This window comes from Sceloporus occidentalis, unplaced genomic scaffold (assembly GCF_023333645.1).
Source record: "Sceloporus occidentalis isolate IW3139 unplaced genomic scaffold, rSceOcc1.0.p SCAF_5, whole genome shotgun sequence".
Lineage (NCBI taxonomy): Eukaryota > Metazoa > Chordata > Lepidosauria > Squamata > Phrynosomatidae > Sceloporus > Sceloporus occidentalis.
The window spans coordinates 120,953,118-120,980,547 of NW_028316985.1; the positions used below are offsets into that span (position 1 = coordinate 120,953,118).

The following is a 27,430-nucleotide window of genomic DNA, read 5'->3' on the forward strand; positions in this document are numbered from 1 at the left end:
TATTAACATTTTTTAAAAAAATCATAATTTTTTCACATGTCCTCCATTTTTATAAAATGTGTCCTACATTTGAAAATATTGCCCTACATTTATCCTACATTTGTCCTGGTTTGGAGGTCCAGACTTATGGCAACCTTACATGCCATGCAAGTGCATAAGTGTAAAAGTAAGTCCCATTGTGTTCAGTAGGGTTCTTTCCAGGAAAATGTGTATAGCATGGGCAGAAACATATATTTCCCATGATAACTCCAGTCCATTGGCTAGGGATGCTGGAACTTAGTGTCCAAAAGCATCCAGAGTGTGACATGCTTCTTGACCCTACTGTATAAGCAGTCTTGAGCTCCAGTCTGGGGAAAAGGCAAGATATAAGTAAAGTTTGGGATGTATGGATGGAATTCTATGAGACTCCCATTTCAAAGTAAGCCCTATTGAGTTTAACACATCTTGCTTCCAAGAAACAAGGCAGAGGGTTGCAGCTGTTGTTAATTTTTTAAGGCAATACTTCTTTGAAACAAAACATGATGGATCTGTGAATCTAAAAAAATGTGAATTGGGAACAGAAGCTGAGAACTCAAAGCAAAAAGTACACAAGCCTCCAAATCTCTAGATAAATCCTCTCCCTCCCCCCCCTCTCTCTCTCTCTCTCTCACACACACACACACACACTTCAGATCTGATCTTTTTATCACACTTTTGTGTACAAACTAGAGAGGTGAAACATAACCCCCATCCTTTCATTTTCCATTTTGTAGCAAGTGACCTTTCAAATGTGCCCAGCACCTTTGAAAATATCACAACACACATTCAAAGAGATGCCCGACAGTGAGCTTTATTATAGTTTTCTTTCTGTGGCTAAGTGCTTAATGAAACTCTAACTTTCAAATGGACTCTGGAAAGGCCTTAATGTTAAGTTTTCTGCTGACAAATAAAAATCTATAATGTTCTGAGCCAATCAAGAGCCTATTGCCAAACTACACAGAAAATTAGATGGCAGCTCTTCTCACAGTGTCTCCCAAGATCCATCAAAGAACAATGAGATTTCTCCAGGCAATACACAAACAGGAAGAGGCAACATCTAGGAGGCTATCCTCATCTCTAGATGACCCAGTGGCATATGATGGATATGGATATACTGGCAAGTCTTTTTGACTCTCAATTGTACAACAATCAGATATAGTTGAAGCTATAAGGTTCTCCAACAGTTATAATGTTTGACTTCTGAACAAATAGATTGAGAATTAGCTTTTTCCTGGGTTGAGTATATGCTTAGGAGCAGTCTGTTCTTAATTTTCAGTTCATGTTCTCCTTCCCAAGCCACTATTTTCCACTTGATTCTGACACACACACACACACACACACACAAAATCAAGAAGGTTTCAGAAACAAGATGTTTGCCCACCCTTTTCTAAAGTTTATTCACCAGTCCTAGAATAATCCAGCATTTCCAGGCCTGATCAAGAGTTTGAGAAAAGGGGCTCTCCTATTGAAGGCATCATATAAGGCACACCTGTGCTCAGATAGTATAATGTCACTGTTTGTGGTGAGTGAAAAATGAATGTGCTACTCCAACAATCTCCTAAAGAGGCAAATTGGCCAAAGTGTTTCATCATTTCCAGAATCTGCAAAAAAGTGGAGATTTCATAAATGAGAGGGACCTGCAACGTACTGTTGCAGTGTAACTTCCCTCCTAAGAGGAGTACTTCTATTGAGGGTTACAGTCAGAGACCCCATTCAAAGAACATGCCTGATCTAGCACCATCATCATATTTTCATTTTTCATTTACCTCTGACTCCAAGTAAAGCTAGCTATCAAAGGGAATTCATATTCCCGGCAATTAACCTGTTTTCTCTTCTGCACCTCCTGTCCATATATTGTTGTTTTTAGCCTTGTTGTCTCACCTTGGCCTTGTTGTAAGCCACCTTGGGTCCCATGTGGCATAGAAATGAAATGAAATGAAAGCCTCTGCAATCAGACTTGCAATTAAGCCTGTGTTTACAATCCAGTGACCAAGCACAAATAAATCATATATTAAATATGTGGGTGAGGAAAATGGCATACTGTGACAAACAGATTAATTGGTCATCCTTTGGCCAGACTAGACTGTACTTAAATATAGAGTTTTGGAGGAAGAAGTAATAATGCTTCCAGGAAGTTACAGAATACCCTTAAGTGATTTGTGTTGAGGGTGGGAATTGTTACATGGCAGAAATTTGACAGATTTCACAAGGCTTACTAGAGTCTTGATAAGAGGTGTGCCTTTTTTTGCAGGGTTTTATTAACTAGGTACAAGTTTTCCCTCCCAGTGAAATTAAACACATCAGCTTCAGGTTAGCATAAGGGGCTGGTGGGATGGGATTTCTGCTCAAGTCTAACATTCCTCTAGCTGACCTTCAGATTCTTTTAAGGCTCTTCATTTACAGTATATACTCATGTATAAGTCTAAAAAATTTAATTTAAAAATTTGACCCACAAAAACTGAATCGACTTATCCATGGGGACTGCACTTTAATTCTTGTTTTAAAATGAACTATCCCCTGGTAAAAGTGAGGAATGAAATCTGTCCGGGAAGCACTGACCCTCCTCTACTCTCTCATCCATTCAGGCTTTAATATGAGCACAAACAGTTATGCCTGCTGGAATCTTGAAAATTCTTTGTCATTGTTTTGCTTGCTCCATTCTTTAGGTCCTTTTCTACATGGCCCTGCATTTTACCCTTGATTTATCCATGGGTCATATAAAAATCCATAATTTTGGCCCCAAAACCTACCCTCGACTTATACGTGAGGTCAAATTATACAGTAGTTACTATTTTGGTCTTTCATCAGTGGGAGAGACCATTGCTGCAGGCATAGAGGCCACCTTTCTGCTCCTGTGGCCCTGCAGGACCAGCTGGACTGCCAAAAGACAACAGCAAAAAACAACATCAGGACAGAGGTCCACTTCTGATTTGGAAAAATGGGTTGCTTTTATGTTAAACTGTATGGCTGTGTATGAGTGCTGTCTATGAGGGTTTTCTGGTCATGCAGTTTACTTCACCTTTTTTTCTTTTTCTTTTTTCCTTTCTTTTCCTTTCCTTTTCTTCATTTTAATTTTTCATTTATTTATTTATTTATTTATTTTACTAGAAAAGGGGCAGCTTGGCAGGTCTGGAACAATCAATTACTTTAAATCCAATCCTAGAACTAGAATTTTCCCACCCCAAAACCAATCTATACTTAAACTCTGAATCTTAGTGCTTTTTAAAATTTATTCTTTGGAAGTCTCTAAAAATATCTTTAAAGCAATATATACTTACACAAGACATAAACTATTATTCAGAAGAACTGCAAGTATCTCAAATAACTACATTAAAAAAAACCTGATGCAACAGGGACTTGTGGAGGGATTCACTTGCTAGTGGGAATCACAATTGCTCTTGGTTCTTCCAGCTGTCAGGGATCACTGCCAAATACTCATCCTAGCAACTGCCCTCCCTTTGGTATGTTGTGCATTTTTGTCTGTATGGTGTTCGAGGCAGAGCTTGGAAAGTTTTCAAAATTAATTAGGTACAGTGACAAGGTCCCCAAAGTAGTTAGTTATCATTGTTGCTGTGATTTCTAAAAGGGGCTAAAGCAATTGGTTGGAGCTATTTATAAATATTTGAATGCTGTAAACAAATGGCCTGTGTTACATACCTGAGCAGTGAGGCTACACACCCTGCAACTATCAAACGGTTAAAGATGCACTGCCAAAAAAGTAATGTTGTCCCCCTTTTTTGTCTTATAGTTATAAATTGGCTATGCCTTAGCTCTTGAAAAAAAGAATTATTTACATGTTGTTCATTACAAAGTTGTTATTGTTAGTAGCTATTTACTTCCAAGCTCTGGTTTAAAAGTTTGTGGCTATTCTTATGACTACCATTGATTCTGTAGGTTGGATATAATGTTTGTTGTCCAATTTTGTAGATATCCTAGAAGAAGGATTTTTGGTCTGATCCTTCCTCCCAGAAATAGGAAACAAATGTTATAATTACAAAACTAGAGTGGCCAGTAGAGTGTACTAGGGCAATGGTTCCAACCTTGGGTCTATAAGACATCAGCTCTCAGAAGTGCATGATCGCATGCCCAAAGGGCAGGGAATCTATGAATTTTAGTTCAACAATATCTGGGGCCCCAAACTGGGAACTGCAGCACCATGGAACCACCAGCTACCTCCTTTGTTCAACCGGCAGCTTGCTCTTATTCTTGCAAAAACCACAATATGTTAGGCAGACTTCAATGGAATCCACTAAATGACTTTTTATGCCCATAAGCACATGTACACAGCTGTGGTTGCTTAAGAGATATTAATTGTTAAAAGCTGCTGAATATAACTTCCTTTCTATAACTGTAGACTCTGATCATTTCTAATGCTGCAAATGTAGAGTGCACAAAACTGAAATCCTCCCTGCTCTGTTTTAAAAAGATAATTTTTTCATTAGTCTAACATTACTACCTCATGATGACAATGTTCTTGTTTTAACTATTAGTATTAGGTCTTTTTCACACTGCATAATGATAGCACTCTGATAGCATTTTAACTGCCTGAGGAATCTTGGGGTGACATACTAGAGCTCTCTGTTACCTGCTTCCTAAACTGCAAATCCCAGGATTCCAGATGATGCAGCTATAGCAGTTAAAGTCGTATCAAAGACCTATAGTTATGCAGTGTGAAGGGGACCTGTTTTGCTATTATTATTGCTTTTTGTAGAGGCCTTTGTATATATGTTAATTTGCAGATTAATACAAGCAGCAACAGCCACCCAAAGAGCCTACAGTCTAAATGTCATTGGCAAGGGGGCACATCCATAACTGTGCTTTGTTTTCTCCTTTCCTACACAGAGAGCCTCTGGGCTTATTTTTCACCGCTTCTTGATGATACTCTGTAGTCAGATAGCTCAAGCACAAATGCACTGTAGTCACACACTCTCTGCATACCTGCCACATATGTGGAAAAACAGGGACATGTCTCTAGTAACAGTAACAACTTTAAGTTGGCATCATACCAATGACATGGGGGGGGGGGGAGCAGAGTAGGAAAAAGGGTCGCTAGGAGGAAGCAAATGTTCTCTCAAAGTCATCAGTACAATATATTGCGATTCGGTAGATACATTTCACTCAGTGATGTATACTTTTTTTCTTGCATTTTTACTATGCCCTGGAGCTGGTTTTAGGGATGCTAGCAAAACCTAAACACAGCCTACTATGTAAAATATAATTGCATAATGGTAAGAAAAGTCACACATAATTATGTAATTATAACTTGGTAATAGAACCAAAGAAATAAAACAGTATAATATAATATAATTCAATATAAATTGAAGTGACTAAGATAGAAATATTTGACCATTTTGGTAAGACATCTTAACTAAGGCATCTTACCTATATAAAATAAAATAAATCTCAGCTTCTGCCTTCTATCAGCTACTCTGAACAGCAAAGTGAGATGTGTCCAAGATGTCAGGTACAGAATACAGATGACAGGGTACTTGAAAGTAGATGGAGGTTGTTAGGTGTTATGAAGTGTTCACATGCTCTGTGTGTGTGTGTGTCTGTGTGTGTTGTGCGCACCCAGCTACCATTGCCAGTCAGTTTTCAGCCTGGTTAAATAAAAAGGTATCTTACATACACATCACCCCCTACTGGAGATGAATCGAATAGCAGCAACCAGTTCCCCAAAGTATTAACTGCCTTTGTGTTTATGTTTGGTCTACAGTGCTCAAAAGACAATAATAATAATAATAATAATAATAATAATAATAATAATAATAATAATAGTCTTTTATCATATCCTGCCTGCTCTGATTAGGATCGAGGTGGCTTACAGTAAAAACAATCCATTACATAATAAAACACAACCTTCAAAAGCACAGCCGGGACTGCTGTGCACAAGAAAAGGCATCCATGTGAAAAAAGAGTATGCTCAGAGCAGTGCCTAGGATCAATGAAAACAAACAGGGTGATATCCCATGCAGATATTGACATAACTTTTCGAAAGAGAGGGGGGGGGAGCTAACTATCCCTATGTCCCTTCACCTATTGAGCCCACAGTCCTACCATCCTGTGCATGCATGTGTGAACAGCAGGGATGGAATGTGTCACATACTCTCATTAGAGCCACCAAACATGAGTGTCATGGGGGTCAGCTCTTGAAGACGAGATTGAGATAAGTTTCCTATCAAGCTAACAGAAGGCTAGGGGTCCCCCCCCCACACTTTTGCATGGAGATAAAATTGCCCTTAAGAAAGGCTGACACGCTCTCAAAGGTACCTAAGGCACAAATAAATAAGTAAATAAATGAATGGGAGCGCATTGGGAGTCCCCTCTCCTCCCAGCCACAGCTCTCAAGGTCGCCCACTGTCTCCCAGCCTCTGCAAAGAGTGGCCTTAATTGCAGAGCTGCTCCCTGGAAGATTAATGGGGACAGGACTCCCTCTGCCTCAGACTCTGCTCTACAGAGAGAGGCCACATGCAGGGCCTGCCAGTCCCCATGGGACAGCATTCAGACACAGCCCAGCTGAAGGTTGTCTCTTCAGAAGCACACATTCAAACACACACTCCACACCTTTGGGATGTGTCTGTGTGTGTTTAGGGGGACCAATCCGCTGGCTGGGAAATGCCATATTGTTCTCAAGTGAAACTTTCCTCATGAACCCAAGTTACCCATTGCATCTGTTGTGAAGGGGAGATACAGAAAAGAGGATGCACAAGGATCTGAGTTTATCCATGAGCTGAGGATGGAAACTTGTAGTGCAGGTCTTCTAATAAATCACCACCAAACCACTATAGTTACTGAAAAATGGCATCCATTCACCTTTGCTACATTTGCCAAATGAATTTAGGTTTTGCTAGCACCCCTCCAACAGCTGCCATCTTCTGTGCCCTAGTTTTGAAGCAAGTCCCCGACCAGCTTATTAGGGGGCTTACTTTGGAATATAATAATAACAATAATAATAATAACAATAATATATTTATTTGTATGCCACCTCTTCCTTCTTGTACACACAGCACCAAGCTGCAAAAGTTTTGGCAGGGGAAGGGGGTCTCCAACAGCCAAAGAGAATCATAGAATCATAGAGTTGGAAGAGACCACAAGGGCCATCCAGTCCAGAGAAGGAACTGCAATGTTCAGCTGGAAACAGGAGCCAGAAAAAAACCCAACCCAAACCAAACCCCAATCCTGCCAACGTAAGTTCCCCTCAGCACTTGGTCACCAGAGACAGTGAAACCTCTCTCTCTCTCTCTCTCTCTCTCTCTCTCTCTCTCTCTCTCTCTTCAGGGAGGCACTGGCAGCAGGGAGGCTGACAAGGGGGCTTTCAGAAAGCTTTCACACACATTTCTATAGAGAACTGTAAACTGAGATACCTCCCCAAAAAACCCACTCAGTTTACTTCTCTCCATCTTATTTTTTTGAGCGCTGTTCCTGATCTGCCGGCATCTGCAGCAATTTTGGCAGCTCCCTCTTTCATTTGTCTCTTTGCTGACCATTCCCACAGACCTCATGGTTCCTCTTGAACATGTGAAGCAATGGGCTTCACATCTGGCGCACACACAACAGCTGGGGGATTACTCACATTTGTCGCTGCTAGTGCAGAAGATGGGCAGAAATGAAGGTATTATACTATTATACTTCCCCCCCCCCAAAAAAAAAACCCACAGAGAGAGAGAGAGAGAGAGACATACAGACACACACTTGTTCTCCTCTGTCCCCTTCCAGTGGGGTTACTTCTGGGCCCACAACAAACTCCAGCTCCCAGAATTCCATAGCCTTGAGCCACAGAAAGAGTCAGAGCGGAGCCAAACCGGGTTATTCCTCTACTGTGGCTGCAGCTGGTGTGTGTTTCAAGCATCCACTCCATGGGTCCCAATGCAAAGTCCCCCTAAAACCCCGCCACCCTCTGCTTCTGAACTCTTTGCAGGGGGGAGTGGGAGACTTTTAGAAGGAGGGGAATCAAAACCAAGACTTCTTGGGAAAGAAGGAGCAAGAAAGGGAACGGGCTCCTTCTCTGGTTCCCTCACACACAGCCATCCCCTCTTTTCCTTGTGGCCACTAGACAAATCTGTGCAAAGCGAGGAGGAAGCGAGAACAGAGGAAGTTCTGTCGGAGGAGAAGAGAGAAGGAGAAGCCCAAAGCCGGCCTTCAACACTTCTGTCAGAGGAGGAGAAGAAGAAAGTGGGAAGGACAGAAGAGAAGCCCCAAAACAGAGAGTGCCAGCCTCTCTTCCTAGGGCTCTGGGTGGCTGTGTGTGGAGATGTCTTCCTGGTCTTGAATCCGGAGTGTTGGTACCCTGCTCTTGGGGCTAAGAAGAGGCGTCGGGCGCTCTCCGAAGTGCTGAGGGAACCTGGCCCCAGACACGGGCGCTTTCCCCTCGGCAGCTCCAAAGAGAAAGCCCAGCACGTCGGCCCAGAAGATGGAAGGACCCTTTCTCCCCCCAAACCCCGGCATCCCCTCCAACTCCTCCGGGCAGAGAGCCAAAGGGAGGGAGGCTGATAGTTCTTCCTTCCTTCCTTCCTTCTTTCATCCCTCCCTCCTTTCCTCCCTCCCTCCTTTAATTCCTTCTTGCTTCCTGCCTAGCTCCCTTCTCTTTCTTTCCTTCCTCTCCTCCTGCTCCAGGTGTCCCTCCTTCCCTGGCGTACCTTGAGCTCCTCAATGTCCATCGGGGGGGCTCTTTCCATCGGGGCCCGGGGGGAGGGCGAGGGGCTGCCCAGGGGGGCAAGGGGAAGCCAAGGGGGGCTCCTCCGAGACAGTTGTGCCCCTGCCGCCTCCTCCTCCTCCTCCTCCTCTTCCTCGGCGGCGCATCCGAGCCGGGAGCCTTAGCCCCGCAGCCCTCTCCAGGGGGGGCTCAGCCTCGTCCTCCAAATCCGGCAGGGTCCGGGCAAAGGGGGCATCCTCCTCCGGGAACCAGGGCCCCTTGGCTTTTCCCCCTTGGTCCTGCTTTGCTCCCGGCAGAAGAAGCCAGCGACAGGTGCTCCTCCGCTGAAGACACCCCCAAAAGGTGCGAAAGGAGAGAGCGAGCGAGCGAGAGAGTGGAGAAATCCTGGCCAGGGAGAGAGAGAGAGAGAGGGCGGCCGCCTCCTCTAGCAAGGCAAGGCTCCGGCTCTCCCTCCGGACGGCGCCGATGCAGCAAAGCCGGCCGCGGCCGGGGAAGGGAAGGAGTGCCTCGGGAGGGAGAGGAGGAGCAGGAGGCAGAGCAGCCCGGGGCCCTCCTCCTCCGCCGCCACCGCCGCCGCCTGCATGGCTCCTCCGCTTCGGGGCCTCCGGAGAAGAGCCTCAGCCCGCCAGGATGCGGAGCCCCGGCCCTTTGGACGCCTCCCCGGCGGAGGGAAGGAAGGAAGGAGCCCGGGAAGCAGCAGAGGAAGAAGAGAGAGACAGGGAGAAGGAGGCTCCAGGAGGAGCTGCCCCCCTTCCTTCCTTCCTTCCTTCCTTCTGAGAAACAGGAACCGAGGAAGAAGAGTCCAGGAGCTCCCTCCCTCCCTTCCTTCCTTCCTTCCTCTTCTTCTTCTCTTTTATTCCTCCCTTTCTTCTTTCTTTCCTTCCTTCTTTCAGACACAGAAACCGAGGAAGAAGAGTCCAGGAGCTTGCCTTCCTTCCTTCTTTTCTTCCTTCCTTCCCTCCTTCAGAGAAAGAGAGAGCGAGGAAGAAGGGTCGAGGAGCTTCCTTCCCCCTCTTCTTCTCTTTTCTTCCTCCCTTTCTTCTTTCTTTCCTTCCTTCTTTCAGAGACACAGAAACCGAGGAAGAAGAGTCCAGGAGCTTGCCTTCCTTCCTTTGCCTCCCTCTCCTTCTCCTTTTCTCTTTTATTCCTCCCTTCTTCTCCTCCTGTTTTACTCTCCTTCGCCGCCAGGGGACTGGCTCCCTTCGGACTCTGAGGAGGGGATTTTCCTCTCTCTCTCTCTCTCTCTCTCTCTGTCCAAAAATAAAAATCACATAGAAAAATAAAGAAAGAAATGTAAAGCAACGTTTCCTTTCAGCGCCTCTCTCTCTCTCTCTCTCTCTCTCTCTCTCTCTCTCTCTCTCTCTCTCTCTCTCTCTTTCCCTGACAGAGAGAGAAAGCGAAGGAGAAAGACTGTTGTATGTCTCTCTCTTTGCCGGGTCCTAAAAGCCTCTTCTCTGGGTTTTCCCTCCTTTTTCCCCCTGAGGAGCGCTGAGGGCAAGGGGAGGAGGGGAGTCCTCCTTTTCCCGGACCTGTCCTCCCATTTGGGCCCTGTCTCCAGGAGGAATGGCGACACGTCCTCCCTTTGGAGCCTGGCTTAAGAAGTAGCTTGGGTTTATTATATTCCTACATATGAGTGTGTTTTAGCCATTTGTGGCCTTGAAAAGCCCTCCGTTTTAGAAGTGTCCTCCTTTGCAGTTAGGCCACCTACTCCCCCTGTCCTCCTTTTCCAGGACCTGCCCTCCATTTCGGCCTTCTGCCCAGGAGGAAGGTCAACCTGTCCTCCATTTTGAGCATGGCTCAGAAGCCGCATGGGTTGATATTTCTATGGACTTTTCTCACACAAGGAAAAATGGAAGGACATGAGTGTTTTTAGCCATTTATTTTGGAACGTCACACACAGTCTTCGAAGTCCTCCGGCCTGTCCTCCTTTTCCAGGACACGTCCTCCATGTCAGCCTTCCATCCGGGAGGAATGTCAAAAGGTCCTCCATTTTGAGCGTGGCTAAGAAGCAGCACAAGATGATATTTACCTGAGGGTTTGAGCCTTTGCTTTGGCAACGTCCTCCATGTTCCTGGTGTGGCCTCCATTGTGGGATGCCTTAATAATAATGATAATAATAATAATAATAATAATTGTATTTTCCCACCTCTCCCAGGTGGATCCAGGTGGAATGACAACTCAATACAGTATACAATATACAAATACAAACCACAACAGTAAAGTATTGTTACATAGCAGCATCCAACATCCCACAAAACACTGAGGCCTTTAATCGGCCAACCCAAGGGCACAAAAGACCCCATGAAAGCTTTGGGAGCGCCACTGGACACCTCTTCTTCAGGCAAAAGTGGTAAGAATCATACAGGAAGAATACAGAGACATACATATACTGTAAACACACACACACCTGATCACTATATACAGTGTGTGTGTGTGTGTGTGTGTGTGTGTGTGTGTGTATAATACTGCCATTCTCTCTCTCTCTTTAACCTGGTCATTATATGACCAGGTGTGTGTGTGTGCGTGTGCGTGTGCATGTGTGTATGATGACCAGGTTAAAGAGAGAGAGAGAACGGCAGCAGAGAAGCTCAGGACAAGGCAGCTTTGGTGTCGTGGTTTGAGTGTTGGACGACAACTCTTAAGACTCGACTTCCAATCCCCACTCGAGCCTAAATTCTCACTGGCTGACCTTGGGCAAGTCACACTCTCTCAGCTTCGGAGGATGGCAATGCCCCCCCCCCCCAAAGAAACTTGCCAAGAAAACCCCTGGATAGGTTCACTTTAGGGTAGCCATAAGTCAAAAATGACTTGGAAGCACACCACCAAACAACAAGCTCAGGGGGAGCTTTCTGTGGAGTCACTCTGCAGAGGAAAGGAATTAGTTTGCTTTCTTGGGTGGTGGCAGAGAGGTGGAGGAATCTTGCTAGGACATCATCATCTTATTATTATTATTATCCCTCCAGTTGCTTCTCCCCACACACACCTCCCCTAACCACTATACTGTATTTCCTTTTAAGCTCAACCTTCCCCCCCCCCCCCGACACTTTTCTAGGATGGCTGTGAAGGGCTGGCATGATGGATCGATCAATTCAAATATTCCTGATCAGTGGGAAAGCCATGTATTGACGATGCACAGAGCTAATTCAGACCATTTTCTTGACCAGTGATTCCTCCCTGCCCTGGAGTTTGAGATTCCCAGGAACAGAGAGAGCTGGAACAACTCTTGTTCTCTCTCTTTTTTTCTCCCCTCCTCTCTGTCGATAAAAATAATTTACTTTCATCTCACCATGTCCTTAGGATCTGCCACTTAGATTTTTTAAAAAATGATTTTATCTTGATGGGGAGGGAGGGAATGTTATAAAACCCAAGCAAACTGCACCTGTTGGTGTGCCACCCTTCATCCTTTCTCCTTTGCCCCACCTCGATGTATGGAATCATTCAGCAGTTTCCCCCAAATGCAGAGCAGAATGTGGGCCTGGCTAACCCCATTGTTTACTGTTGAGTGGATGAAATGAAGGAAGCCTTGTGGCATACTGAGTGAATCATTGCAGCACAAGCTAAGCATGCATATATAAAAATATATTGCAACTTTTGGTCCAAAACACACTGCAGAAATCATCCAGTTTGAGACCGCTTTAACTGCCATGGCTCAATGCAAGGGGATACTGGGAACTGTAGTTTTATGAGACATTTAGACTTCTCTATTGTGGCTCTGGTGCCACAATAAACTACAATTCTAAGGGCCTGAGCAGACAGACCAAAATAAAGCTGCTTTGGGTCACTTTGGAGGTATGCTGTTTAAATGATGTATGCGTCCTAAGAGGCTGGAAGCCACACTAAAGCCATGCTCTGGTCCTAAGGACTGAAGCGCAGCTTTGGAGCAGCTTCTGGCCTCTTAAGATGTGTGCGTCATTTAAACAGCATACCTTCAAAGTGACCTGAAGCAGCTTTATTTTGGCCTGTCTGTTTGGGCCCTAGCACAGAATCAGGGCAGTTGAAGTGGTCTCAAACTGGATTATTTCTACAGTGTTTTTGGGACCCTACTTTCTCTCCGCTGGCTTTTTGTGGGAAATGTACCAGTGTTGGAACCATACAGCCTTTATATCAGGAATGTGAATTGCATGTCACTTCCAGACATTGTTGGATAGCCTCATCTGCTCACTGCAGGTTGGGTCTCTCTTACCTGAAAGGCTTGGTAACAGAAGTGTTTTGGATTTCAGATTGATTGATTGATTTGATTTGATTGATTTGATTTTGGAAAACCTATATTTGCACATACGTACATAATGAGATACCTTGGAGATGGGATCCAAGTCTAAACACACAGAATTCATTCATCTTTCATATACACCTTATACACCTAACCTGAAGGTAATTTTTAATGATATTTTTAACAATTTTGTACACAAAAGAAAGTTTGTGCACACTGAACCAGCAGAAAGTAAACATGTCACTATCTCAGCCACCCATGAAAAGAAAACATTTTGGTTTTTGAAGCATTTTTGGATTTCAGAATTCCAGATAAGAGCAACCCTGCCTGTATTGACTATTGACCTGGATCTCCTAGAAGTTTACTGCCATTTCTACGGCAATTCCTATCCCCCAAACAAACATAGATGGAGCCCAATACGTTCCTGGATCAGTCATCACCCAATATCAAAGTCTTCCCTCCCTATGTCTGGATGAACATGCATTGGCTTGAATCTTTGTCTCCAGCCTGTTGAACATTGTTGAGTCAGACAGTAATTAATTTAATTGTAGCATGGGATAGTGATTTGAGTGTTGGGCTATGACTTTGGAGAATCTCGCTCATGAAACCCACTGAGTGGCCTGATGTCATGGCCAGCCAAGAACAGTTCTCAGAGGAGGAGGATGAAGAGGGGCCTCCTCCAGAGCAAGAGCTAATTGAGGCTACACCGGGTGCTCATCCTGCTCTGCCAGGTCCCAGCTGTGATCACCCAACCTCAGAGGAGGAGGGCCAACCAGGTCCTAATGTTAGTGAGCTGCCTCCTCTGGTGCAACAGCCTAGTGGTGACTCTGGGGAGGAAGCTTGCCTGCCTACTTACAAACAGCGAAGGGCTTAGAGTGCTTGCAGGCGCAGGTCTAGGAGGATTGCAGAGAGGCAATCAGCAAACCAGCTGCAGGTGGCACGGGGGAGAGTTTCCCTTACTTAAGCTGTAGAAAGGCCTCAACTCAGTGTCAGAGTTTATTGTATGATCTCTTGGTGTGATTGCTACTCGCACTGGCTCCTTGTATCTTGACTCCTTGTTGCTTTGATCTCGGACTGGACCATTGTTATTTTCTGGCTGCTTTGACCTTGGACTGCTTTGACTACTCTGACTCCCGGTATCCTAACTTCGGCTTGGCTTTCGGACTGCTCTACTTCTGGTATCCTAACTTCGGCTTGGCTTTCGGACTGCTCTACTTCTGGTATCCTGACTTCGGCTTGGCTTCTTGGACTGCTCTCATGCTTACTCCTTGCAAGGTCTGTGTTCTGCTTCCACTTGCTGGGCTAAGCCATTCTTATCAGTGTGCGTCTGTGTGTGCTGGCCACAGTCCAGGACACCTTAGGCAAGTCACATGCTCTCAACCTCAGGGGAAGGCAATAGCAAACTTCCTCTGAACAAATCTTGGCAAGAAAACCCCAATGCCTTAGGGTCACCATAAGTCAGGAATGACTTGAAAGACCACAACAGGCATTGTTTTCTCCCATGTATTCCATGCCTCTTGAAACTTTTCTCCAACTTTTCAGTTAAATTGTGTGCTTTCTTGCATAGTGGTAGTAGCCAAAGTCTTAATGAAGGCATGATAGTTATTGAAACCAATGTTAAGAGTTAAAAGTTGTTTTTTTTTTTTTAAAAAATCACCTTGTTGTAGTAGATTAAAACCCATGTGATCCAGGAAGGAGCACAGGGCAAGGGTTGTTGAAAGGTACCTCAAAACCTTGATTTGAGACTCTATTATGATCCACGTAGATTACATAGATTACCAGTGTCTTTCCACAGTGTCAGACCATAGGAATGGCAGGGCTGCAGTTGTCTGGGATATACTTTGTCTTTTTTTTCTAACCCTGAGGCCCACCAACTGAAGCCAAGGTGAAAAGACACATTGGCACAAATGGGGATGGAAGGGATACATATATGCCCAGAATTTAGGAACAGCCAGAGTATATGATCAGCCTAAGAATGTGTGATCAATGACAGAAGTAATCCCCCCTTAAGTCCTTTCATACACAAACCCTCTCCTGATTTTCCCCTTCAATCATGCTTATCCAGCAACCTAATTCAGGAGCGGAGACAAAAAAGTGTTGTTGATATTGTTTGGCCTTACAGATCACCCAGAGATCTACCAGTCTTGATCTACCATATTTTCTTTTGCCACTGAACTTGTGTCTGTGTGCTTTCAAGTCACCTGTCAATTTATGTTGATGTCATGAATTTCAAAGGGGTTTTCTTAGGTAATAGTCCTCCCTTAAAAAGAAATAGGTTTCATGATGATAGGTTACGGTGTTGTGTTTGGGTTTTGTCCTTGACCCTCACTAAAGGTGCAATATTATCACTTAAATCCTTTGCAAATTAGCAGTACAATTCTTTGCTAAAAGCAACAAATAACAGTAACAATTTTTCCTTAGCAATTACTTTCTCTGCATTTTCCAAAGAATATTCACTTTGGGACTTATTCTGTACAAAATTTGCAAGTGGTCTTCTTACACATAAAACATCACTTTATGTACAGGAAGAAGCATGTGCTGGACAGAAAAATAATATTTCCACACAGAAATGTATTCTTTGAAGAAAATGCTACAGTTCTTCATATTATCTGTATAGTTTTGCACAGAAAGTAGTGTTTTTCTGTGCAAGAAACATTATTTTATGCAGCAAAAATGCTGTTTTCTGCCTTTTAAAGAAAAGGCACTTGCAAATCTTGTGCAGAATAAGTGCTGAGCAGTGAAAATTCTAGTCAGTCCAGGATTCTCCTCATCAGAATTTGATGATACTAAAGAAACATGGGGATTTATTTTCCAATTTAAAATGTTTTCTCCTTCCCTACTGCAGACATAAGCTGAAACACATAAGAAGTTGTGCTTTCTGTCACAAAACCTGTTCCCTGATCCCCTAGAATGTTCTAGATCCACTTTCACACAGCCCCTCTGATAGTGGAAGCCAAAAAGTAATATTGGCAATGACTTGACTGTTAAAGCTTGAGCATCTATGACTAGTTAAAGAATTATGTGAAATAGTGAACATGTGCAAATATGTTTTAACTATTTAGTATATAAATGCCCACAGTTTTCACAAATTGCACAATCCATCTTGTCTTATTTCTTGGCTTACAACTTCCATTCCAAAGAATTTCAATCTTTTTAAGTGTACAATATGCACAACCCTGACTTAAAGGTAAAAATCAATTTAAAACAAATTAGTAATATTTATTTATCAGAGCTAAAATAAAGATTAATGTCCCCATCCAGCAACAGAAGCATGCATGTTTCCAGAGTAGGGAATCAATGGTGTCCCCATTGATTCTGATGTAGGGTGTCTTGGGTAGCTGCAGAGCTGCTTTGTGTGTAATAATAGCTGAAGTTTACCTAATATAGCCTAATGTATACCTAATATCCTCAAATGAATCTATGGGAGAAGCTGTTTTCCAGTTACCCACCTCCTTCTTACCTCAGGGCTCTTACCATCTGTATCTCATGAAGATGTCCATCCATGCTATTACATTTTCAGAATTCCTCTGTATAGTTTTGCATTTCCCTTCATTAAAGTGGTATAGGGATATATTTTGAAGTGCCCATGTTCATCATGACTTTCTGTTAGCACTCCCTGCACTTTATTTTGGGGTCCTCATATTTCATATCTCAAATCTGGAGACAACATGTTCTTGAGAGATTGGTGACCTTTCAGGAACACTAAGTCAGGTTCCCAGGAGAAAAGGAGCAAGACCCAGGAAGTGTGCAGATCCAGGTAATAAGACAATCAAATCTAGATGGGTGTATTAAATGCTCATTTCCTCCCCAAATCATCTGCATTTCCTCTTGCAACTTGAGACAGATCTCATTGCACCCAAAGCAGTAAGCCAACCTTTCTGCCTACCCCGTGTTGTCCTTGCAGCCAAACTTCCCTGACCATCTGTCCTGGGGAAATCCTAACCCAATCACTATTTTAGTCACACTAAAATTAATGCCTTCAACTAGTCTGGAATTCCATTGCCGATTCCCATGAAAGGACATTTAGCCTTTGTTGCCTGACAAGACAGCCCACCGCTTGGAGTTTGATTTTTATGTATAAATATGTGTCTCAGAAATCTAGTCTCTGTGAACACAACCAAAATACACCTCTATGCTCTGTATCTGGACTGTATACATAATTCCTGCATCCAATCCAATCTGGGGCTTCCTCCCCCTAATCTGCATTTAAATAACTCACATTTGACTGTAGGTTTTCAGCTCTGTTCACAGTGACAACAGTGGCTACCTTTTCACTCATGGTCCCTGTGAGTTGCTCGGTGCAGCCACTGCAAGTGTGAATCTCTCAGAAGTTAGAACAAGGCACCTAGCATCAATAACATGGTTGGGTACCTTGTTCTGACCTTAACAGCAGTTCTGGATGATAATGGGAGGTACGTAGGAGGGTAGCTGCTGCAGAAGTAAAAAACCCACAACAAAAAAGAGCAGGCAAGGGGTATATTCGGAGGGAATTAGGGGCCAGACTATTCTACGGACAGCCTGGAGTATTCTGCAGAATTCAAAGATATAACCATGTTAGTATGTAGAATCAGTAAGTAGAGAGATCTTGTAGCACCTTTGAGACTAACTGAAAGAAAGATGTTAGCAGCATGAGCTTTCGTAGACTTCAGCCTACTTCCTCAGATACATTTAGAATATTCTGGCAAGTGTAAAGCCACCCCAAGTCATATGTTGATTTATGATAACTCCCCATGAATTTCATAAGGTTTTCTTAGACAATGAATACTCAGATAAGGTTTGTTATTGCCTTCCTTTGTATATAGCCTACAGCATTGGGTATTCCCTGGTATATTAGTACTCTTCCAAGTACTGATCAGGCTTCAACCTGGCAAACTTCTGAGATCAGATGGGACCTGTTGCCTTCAGAATATTAAATCCCCTCACCGACAAAGAGGGCGGAGAATACTGAAAAGATTATTGCATAAAGAATGTCTCTGAGTTTTGCGTTTGATTTTGATTTTAATTATCTTTAAAGTTTGCCCAAATGCATATTAAAATTGCTGATCTTCTGTTAGATTATCTGAAGAAGGGCACTTCCTTGCTGATTTGTTGAAACTTCTAAACTCACTGCTCACAAAGAGGCTTTTCTTGGAAATAAACAGCTCTTTTGCATTTATACATTATAAAAGAGAACTTAACTCATGGTCAGGTATCCTCTTTAGTCTGAAGAAATTGTCGAGGAGTAAAATCACTTTGAGTATCTGGCAAATTCTTCGCTTTTTAGCAGGAGACGGATCTCTGAGGAACAACAGTTCGTCATGGAAGCTGCTGCTAGCCCTTCACATGCATAAATTATTTCTCTGTTCAGTGCTACAGATATCTGAGGGCATAATCAAGCCTTAGTGCTGGAGGGAGATACTTTTGTTCTCAGAAATGGAGCCTGGAATGGAGCCATTTTGCTTAATCTCTGTGAGACATTCTGCTGTAACTTTTAAAAGAGAGAAGCTTTACAGCTTCAGTGTTCTTCTCCACTTCTTAGCCACACTGAGGATTTCTTTAAATACCTTGAGGTGATCAAATGGTCACACAGACACTTTCATTTTTTTCTAATTTTCATTAAAAATACAGAGCACTGGAAACTGGGTTTGTTCAGTGGGAATTAACAAGACAGAGAGTCAGTATGAATGGTGCAGATTGTTCAGGAAACTCATGGGAAAGGCACAGCCACTCTCTGTTAAATTCCTCTCAAGCATGTATCTTAGGCCTCATTCCCACTACCTTTTAAACTGGATTGCAAATTGGATTGAACTGGTTTAAATTACTATGGGTCACACTTGAACCGAATTGTTAAAGCAATTCGGGGGGGGGGGGGCATACACTAGACCCATTTAACCCGTGTCTTTTTGACATTGATTTTTCCATGTCTTTTTGAATAAATCGATTCTGCACAAATGTGAACCAGATGCAGATCAGAAGCGATTTAAATTTGCCCTTTGGACAGCTGCAGCGGGTCCATTTTGAATCGATTCATTCATCAATATGAGCCACAAGTAGGTTATTTTATTTTATTTTGCTGCAAGAAAATACGATTGGGGCAAATGTAGTGTGAACCACATTCCGCTGCCGAACTGATCCATCTATTCAGATCACAAATCAGTTTATTTGTAAGTGGGAATGTGGCCTTAGTCTTGATTGACAAATCACAACCCAGAGATCCTACTTATATCTATAAAGGTGAAGGGCAGCAAGAGACAAGGTAATTGCTGTGATTCCTGCCCTATTATTGATGCTTTTCTCTTTGGAGATCATCCTCACCCATTTCTTGTAATGTAAAACTAGAGACCTAATAGGCACAACATACGTTCCAACAGAGGCTGCTAAACTGCAAGGTCCACCATCCCTTACCCATAGGCTGTGGCAGCAAGGGCTGGTGCATCAAGATAATGATTAAACCACTGAGTTCCTGATCTATGTTCTTACATAAAAGCCTGCAGTAGAGTAGGAGCATGTATAAGAAATTATTGTACTGTATGTAAACTATTAGCATTAAAATGTGGAAAATTCATTTTTATGGATTTATATATCACTGTTTTATATGAGAAAATATATAGATAAATTATACACATGAACTTAAATTTACATAGAGCAGAGTCCCTTTGCTTAAGACATGTGATAAAGCTTAACGTTACTCATAAATACCCATGGCTGTATGATAGTACCACTCCCTATCCAAAACCATAAGCTAGTTTCTCTATCCTTTTTCACTATAATTAGCTCACAGACTGATCTTCAGAATTCAATATGCCATATTCCCTCTTATACTTATCCCAAGACTTTTAGTTTTCAGTATTATTCAGCAGCTGCTGTAACTTTAGCTCTGCTATAATCCACTGTCATTCTGACCTCAGCACATTGCTGATGGTTGCCTTGGGAATCTTGCACACATATTCAAACCTTCTTTAGTTTTAACTTCAAGTGATTTCAGAGCCTGGGTTGGTTCTACAGCCTTCCATCAATTGTCATATTCCAGTTTACCCAAGTCCTACTACCCAAAGTTTGCAGATTATACCTCCTTGGATATTATGAGAATTAAGTTAATCATGCAAATCATATTATACAAATTAACCACCCCAATTGTTGCATTATTTTTCTATCACTGCATCTCAGGTTTGTTCCAATTTATATAATGAGCATTGATCTAAGAGACCAATTATAATCTTGTATTTTAGGAGCTATACATGGAGGAGAAAGTCCCAAATTCAAATCTCTGCTTCTGCTGCATCAACTCATTCTTTGTCCAGCCCAAACCACCTCATCTTGCCATTATGTGCAGCACCATTCTTCCTTCTCCTGTGGGCCCTACATCTTCTGCTTGCTCATGCAGTTGTATTGTTCCTACTCCTCCTTGCTACCCTGTAACTTTCATTTTTTTTCCTGTAAATCTATTAAGAACGCATGACAGTTCCATGCCAAGTTTGTTGTAACAAACTTCCAGAGTCATTGATAATTTAAGAACTGTAGTTTTATTATTGCATTATGACATTTAACACTGCTTTGCCTATATAGTTTGTTTTGTTGTATTTCCTGCTTATTCATTACTATGGCTTGGTTCCATCTTTCACCCTGTAATATTTACAGGCAACTTTGTAAAAAGAAACCTCTGCAATCTAAAAAAGGACTAGGCTATTCCACAAAGCTGAAGAGATAAAACCTGGAGAGCACCCTATTGCCATAATTATACTGGGAATTGGAAGAGGGTAACATCTCAATTTAAATTTCCATGAAACTGTGAAATTTCACTCATTGGCTAAACACTGAAAAGCAGTAGCAGGCTCATGCCTCAAAGAAAGAAAGAAAGAAAAGAAAAGAGAACCACATATTTTGCATTATATGTCAGCTTCTAGATGTGCTAGATTAAATTAATTAGGCACTGGGTATCTTGCCTAGGATCTGGGTAAAACCCAGTCATCAGGGTAATATGTCAGCTTTAGCATTCAACTCTTAGCCTCAGCTGTTTGTTCAGGCTTCCTTCAGCTTATTTCTCACTGTTCCTCTCCATAGTCCACCCAGGTGGATTGCCTGACTCAGGTTGTCAAATTAAACCAGAATTGAGCATACACATATATTCTGTCTAGCCAAATTCATCCAGCCAACCTGTTAATTTCCAGGTGAGTACGATAGCTCTTCCCTGTACTACTACTAACACACAAATTTCTGCCAAGGCTTGATGAAAGTTCCAGGCTGCTGCCACACTGCAGAATTAATGCAGTTTGAAATTGCTTTAACTTCCATGGCTCCATCCTATGGAATCCTGAGATTTATAGTTAGTTTGTGGCACCAGATCTCTCTGATAGAGAAGGCTATATGTCTCACAAAACTACAAATCCCAGCATTCCACAGCATTGAATCATGGCAGTTAAGTCATGTCAAACTGTAATAATTCTGTAGTGTAGATGCAGCTCCAGTGGATGTAGCATATTATCTTCTTTTGTGGTTAGTTTATTGCTTTACTACAACTTTTGTTGAGTACTAAGACAGTACTGGAATTGGATTTTACTGGGTTCCTAGGGGGAAGCTTCAGATATTTGCCTTTCTCACAACAAAATAATTGTACTTCTGCTTCTATTTATTATCATAACCAGAACTGATTTCGAGGTGTACAGTGGGACAACAGTCTGGGATAAATATGGGTAGGCTTCCTATATGACTCTAAAGGAGCCTCCAGTTTATAGTCTCATAGGAGTACCAGGACACTTGGTGCATTAACTGATCATCTTATTTGTCATTGGTCAATCACTGGAGTAGCTCACATGATCTGCTCTCTGAAGCCATCTTTTATTCTAGTTAGTAGTTTATGAGTACTGTTGCAGCCAGTCTGATCCAAAAGATCACACATGTTTTGTTCAAAATGACTGTCTTATCTAGTGTAAAGCATTTTGGGTGTACTTTTTTCAAACAAAAAGTTATCCATAGAAGCAATTCTAAGAGCCATTCTTCTGCTACCATAAGCACCACTTTTGAATTTGGCTTGGGGTGATAGATTTGCAGCCTAAAATACGTATGAGACGTTGTGGGTTTTTAAGGGATTAGGGTTTACATCCTACAGTAACCTTACATTCAGACTCTTTCAAAAGCCTAAAATGTGATGTTTGGCGACCTTGTGTGAGGTGAAATGTTAGGCTCTGTATGACATCCCTTTATTCTCAGTACTGAAGATGAAACTCCAAAATTTATCATTTGCACTTCAGAAGGCCTCCTAGCCTTATCTGCAGACATGAGAAACATATATGTTTGCCACACTGATGACATTTCAGCAAGGGTTTTTCAGGATTAGATTTAAGAAGCAGCAGCTCTCTTAAGCAGTGACTGACAAAGAAAGCAAATTATGCGTTAAGTTGATGATGACTGTGTGAAGTGAGGAGATGTCCACTGGGGACTAGACTTGAGTAGCTTCCTCCTAATCTTTGTATCCTAAAAAGAGCATTCCAAATGCATGCTGATTTGAGCATACATTTTGCAGATTTCTTAATGAAATGTCGTTCATATTTTCATATGCTGAACATCCTGTGCCTCTTTATTAAATGAGAACAGAGCATGGGTATGAAATGTTTGGTGACTTTAAGTAATAGGAATTTTACATCTCTCTCCACCCCCACACACTTATTTGGTACTGACACATTACAGTGATATTTCTCAGCTTCAGATAAATTAAGATACCCTCTTCTATTAGCATTATTGCTAATTTAGAATATAGCTTATTGTTTAATTTCTTACCCTTTCTTCCTTCAAAGATTTCTACTATGTTTGCAGGCTCAGGCTACAATATATCTACAAACTTCACACCTAAACCCTGTCAGTCTCAACAATATGACATCACATAAAGCAGCACACCATCTGAATTCACACACATGTCTACTCACAGCAGCATCTAAAACATTAGCCAATCGATTTTGACACAATCTTTTCTAGCCCAGAGCATATTTTATCAGATGCATACTTAAGATGTATGGCGTGACATCTTAGTTGGCACAGTTTTAATACTGAGGTGTTCAACTCTGACTTTAAATTCATTTCTGGTCAATCCAGCTCATCAGAGCCAGTGATGTTATAAGCAAAGGTTGAAGAAAGCTAAGTCAAATTACCAGGAGGTCAGAAATGTTGTAAAGAAGAGTGAAGAGCATATGCTAAGAACAATCCAAGTTCAAGGTAGCAATAATATCTGGTAGAGAATCAGTGTCATGAGAGCCAGCATGGCACATGGTTTGAGTGGGCCAGGACAGTGGAAGATCAAGGTTTGAATCTCTGTTCAGCCATGGAAACCCACTGGGTAACTTCGGTCAAGTCACACTCAGCCTCAGGAGAAGGCAAAGGCAAAACACCTCTGAACAAATTCTGCCAAGAAAACCCTGTGATAGGTTCACCTTAGAGTCCCTGTAAGCCAGAAATGACTTGAATGAACACAACAACAAAGATCCCAAGGATACAGCAATAAAGTCATAAATAGTCTGAGTCATAAACAGCAGTCAGATTCCAAACACACAGAAAGAGTAAAGCCTAGTTATTTTCAGTGCTGGTCAGAGTAACTCCCTACTTATAAAGCTGAAGGCTCTTAGTGCTACCCAGCTTCCAGATGTTATCAGTCAAGGCACTTACAGATATGCCTTTCCTGAGTAGACCATAATTTTAAGGGCAAGCTGCATCTGATGGGGAGAACATGGACCAGCTCTCTCTTTTTAAAAAGGCTGGGTGATTGCTCCACATCCTGTTCAGACCCTGAGCTTTTTTGCTCAACAGAAGAGAGGCCTGGCTAGTCTTCAGCTGTCTGAGGTTGACTGCTGTGCCTCTTGCCTTTCATGCTGGCAAGTTAGGCATGTGCTTCATCTTGTAAGAAGTGCTGGAAGGCATATCATGCAGTCAAAAGGAAAGGAAATGTAAGAGCCACAGAAATGATAATTTCATGAAGAGTTTCAGTTCACAAAACTGTTGTTGGGCAATAACACAGAAATCATTGCCTTGGCAAACTGATAGATGCATATGGCATGATTTTATTAAAAAGAACACAGGAGTTTATCAAACGGGAGGAGTTTCTCTTAAATTCGAATGAAAAGAAAGTGGGGCCAGAACGCATTCACTTAAAGTCACTAGTTTAGCGCAATTATGTGAATGTGCATTGCGTTCAACCTGGCTTCCCATTGCTCAAAAATAGCATGCCATTGTCCAAATTTGCATGTGGCAGTCTATCATGTAATAATGTGAAACCCCATGATTGTGTTCGGACTGACTTCCCATTGCCTGAATTTGCGTGTAGTGGGTTATCATGCAATAACATTAAACCCCATGATTGCGTTAAGATTGCCATTGGATTATACTTCCAATTTCCCTTGTCTGATAAACTCGTCTATCTTGCTGGAATCCATTAGTCTCCAACTACAGTAGACTCAATTGATGAATGGTGAGTCAACACATAGTCAAGTCCAACTGATTTAGTGGCTTCTGCTCAAATCAGGACTAACAGTAGGATTCAGGCCCCATTTCAAGCCACAGGAAATAGAGTTGAATTTCTTCATAATTTTTTCTTCCCAAATTTCATATTAGAATCTGTCTTTAAAAGTTTTTGTTCAAGCATACCTATCTAAAGTGTTCCCTCCACTGATTTTTTAATATCCTCACTTCTAGTATTTGTGCCCTATTATTATTATTATTATTATTATTATTATTATTATTATTTATATAGCACTGTATATTTATTTATCATATATTAATATGAGAGATATACTCTCCAATATTTCAGATGAAAACAGGGATACATGTGACCAAGCAACACCAGAGTGTGATCAAAATGGCAAAAGTAATTAATAAGGAAGAAAATCCAAACTGCAAGAGACTGCAGCAGTTTGCTTTTGCCAGAGCCTTCTCCTCCTGCTGCTGAGTTAACTGAGTGAAAACTACTTTTACTCTTTGAACTTGATTTCAGCAGCTGAAGTAAGATGAGAACAAAGGGCCAAAAGTGAGAAGAGGAGAGAGAAACTGGAACCTTGTAAAGGCAACTCAAAACGTAGGATGACAGAAGATTAATAAAGACTGTTCCTAGTCAGTACAGCTAGAGGGCATAGGGAATAGGATGGTATATGTCTATGAGTGAAGACAAACACAGCTGACATGGAGCTGGAACAGACGGGCAGGAAAAAGCAGCTCGATCCTAAGTTTTTCAAAAGCAGGTCAAACCCTCACTGCCTGTATGGCCCACTCTCAAGACAGGCCAAATATCTATGGGCAGACTACACAGTAGTGTCAAGCCATGCCGCTGGGTAATTTTATTTTTTGTTGACTCCCCACCACGCACCCGCACCAATCACAAACACATGCCTGTGACCTCCAAGTACCTCCCATTTCCACCCAGATGCCATTCCACCCAGATGCGATGCTCTGCTTGTACAGGGCATCAGTATATTGCTGTGCAAGTGATACACTGCAAAGCACAATTATGGAGTCCCTCCCCCTACATGCCCCCTTCACCCGCCTTCTCTTCATACTCCCCTGTTGGACTGTCTGGTTTGTGAACATTGTCATTTCATCCATTGGCACTGTCACACTTTAATTTTTTAATTTTTTATTTTTTTGCTTTGCATCAGCCCCATACTGGTAGCAGGAGTTTACATGCAAGCAGAAAGATGCACAGAGTATCCCAGCTTCTTTCGACTCTGGGTTTTAGCCCCAGAGTGCAGCTTCATTTCAATTTCCACTCGCTTTGGAGGCCTGCATCATACAAAGGCCCCACCTTCAAAGCAGTTGGAAGCCACTTTATTTTGCCCCTCTGTTTCATCCCATGGACTAGGAAATAGACAAACAAGCTAGTCACTACATAAGATGAAAAACATCATACAAACAAATTATTCATGTGTTTAAATATATTTTCATTCAAACATTTGGAATGCATTTCTTTCTCTCTCTTTTTTTTTAAAAAAAATGCCATTAAAGTTATATTTTAATACATGCTAGGATACCATGCTGGTCTCCAACACATTTCTTCAGAGATTATCACACTGTCCTTTCTCATCCTTTCCTCCCAAGATCAGTGCAGGATCTACATTTTAATGTACAAATTTTATCACACACCTCTGTGCCCAGGCAGGAAGCATCCTATACCTGATCATGGCATACTGTACCTGATCTTGACTTCTCTCATACGTTTTTAAGGAACAGGATTTTCTGTTCTTTGCAAGGTGTGGGAGAAGTTCGATCAAATATGGGATGCCATGATTGGGTAAAGGATGCCTCCTGCTTGAGTACAGGGGTGCGATAAAATGAGCATGTTAAAGTTTATATCCTGTGCCTAGCTCAGGAGGAAAGTATGGGAAAGGGCTGTGTGATAATCTCCTTCCTCTGTAGAGACAGCATGGTGTAGTGGTTTGTGTGTGGGGTTATAACTATCGAGACAAAGGCTCAGACCCAGAAAAACCCATAGAAGTGAAGACAAACAACTACCCAAAGGGAAGGTATTTTTTACCATACATCAAAGGAGTCACAGACAGAATAGGGGAACTGATAAGGAAATATCAGGGAATTGCAAGGTATGTGGGTATGTTTGTAGTAAGGATGTTTTTATGTTTTATGTGTCTTTGTATTATATGTTTTTGGTATTTGTATGTATTAGTAAGTATTTTAATCTAATAAAATCTTTTAAAAAAATAAAAATAAATAAAATACAATCCATAAAATCAGCATCTCATTTCAAATAAACATGCTCAGGATAAGTGTCTTCTTATAGTTGTTTATAGAAGATTGAGGGGTGGGGGGTAGCTGTCTTAAAGGCATCTAAGGTGGTAATAAGACAGATCTCTTCCTGTATTCCACAGTTTGGGGGCCATGGCAGTAAATGCTCTATGGGAAGTTGATATTAGTCTAGTTTTTGAATAATCCAGTAAATTCTTCCCAGATGTTCTGAGTGTGTGGGGCGGATTGTGTAGGGAGAGGCGTTCATTCCCTCAAGTAACCATGCCAGCAACTACCAGGTCAGAATGCAAAGGGAAGCTATTGAAATCCACAAACACCTAGACAACTTCAGTAGGAGAGAAGAAACCCACTGGTTTGGCTACCAGTCCTGAAAAGCACCAAAATCAATACCCAGCACATGAAAATGAAAACCACCTAAGATCAGGTTTCCCAGCAAACAATGGATCATTAATTAAATAGCCACCCTAAGGCCTTGCCATTCAACAACAGACCAACAGACAGAATAACATGTAAATCAGTTCCTCCCAACCAAGGACCACACAGTATATTTACCTCACTCACTTCCAAGCTAGCATGCTCTGAAGATACCAGCCATAGGTACTGGTGAAAAGTCAGGAATAAACTCTTCAAGAACATAGCCACATTGCCTGGAAAAACCACAAAAAATCAAAGGTTCAATTCCCTGCTTGTGCATAAAATCCCTCTGGGTGATGTTGGGGCAAGTGACACTCTCTTAGCCTCAGAGGATAGCAATGGCAAACCCCCTCTGAAGAAACTTGCCAAGATAACTTGAGGATTTTGGTGGCCATAGCATCACCATAAATCAAAAATGGCTT

General features: G+C 42.2%; 1 protein-coding gene across 3 annotated transcripts in view; it reads right to left on the bottom strand.

Moving 5' to 3' along the window:
* The window catches only part of SGCZ (sarcoglycan zeta), a 674,993-nt gene extending 666,271 nt beyond the window's left edge, over nt 1–8,722 (bottom strand). For all 3 annotated transcript variants that reach the window (XM_089526979.1, XM_089526977.1, XM_089526978.1), the window contains exon 1: nt 8,655–8,722. In XM_089526979.1, the coding sequence (XP_089383105.1) occupies nt 8,655–8,693 (39 nt within the window). In that variant the 5' untranslated portion in view covers nt 8,694–8,722. The remainder of the gene's footprint in view (nt 1–8,654) is intronic.
* Nucleotides 8,723–27,430: the final 18,708 nt, after the last annotated feature.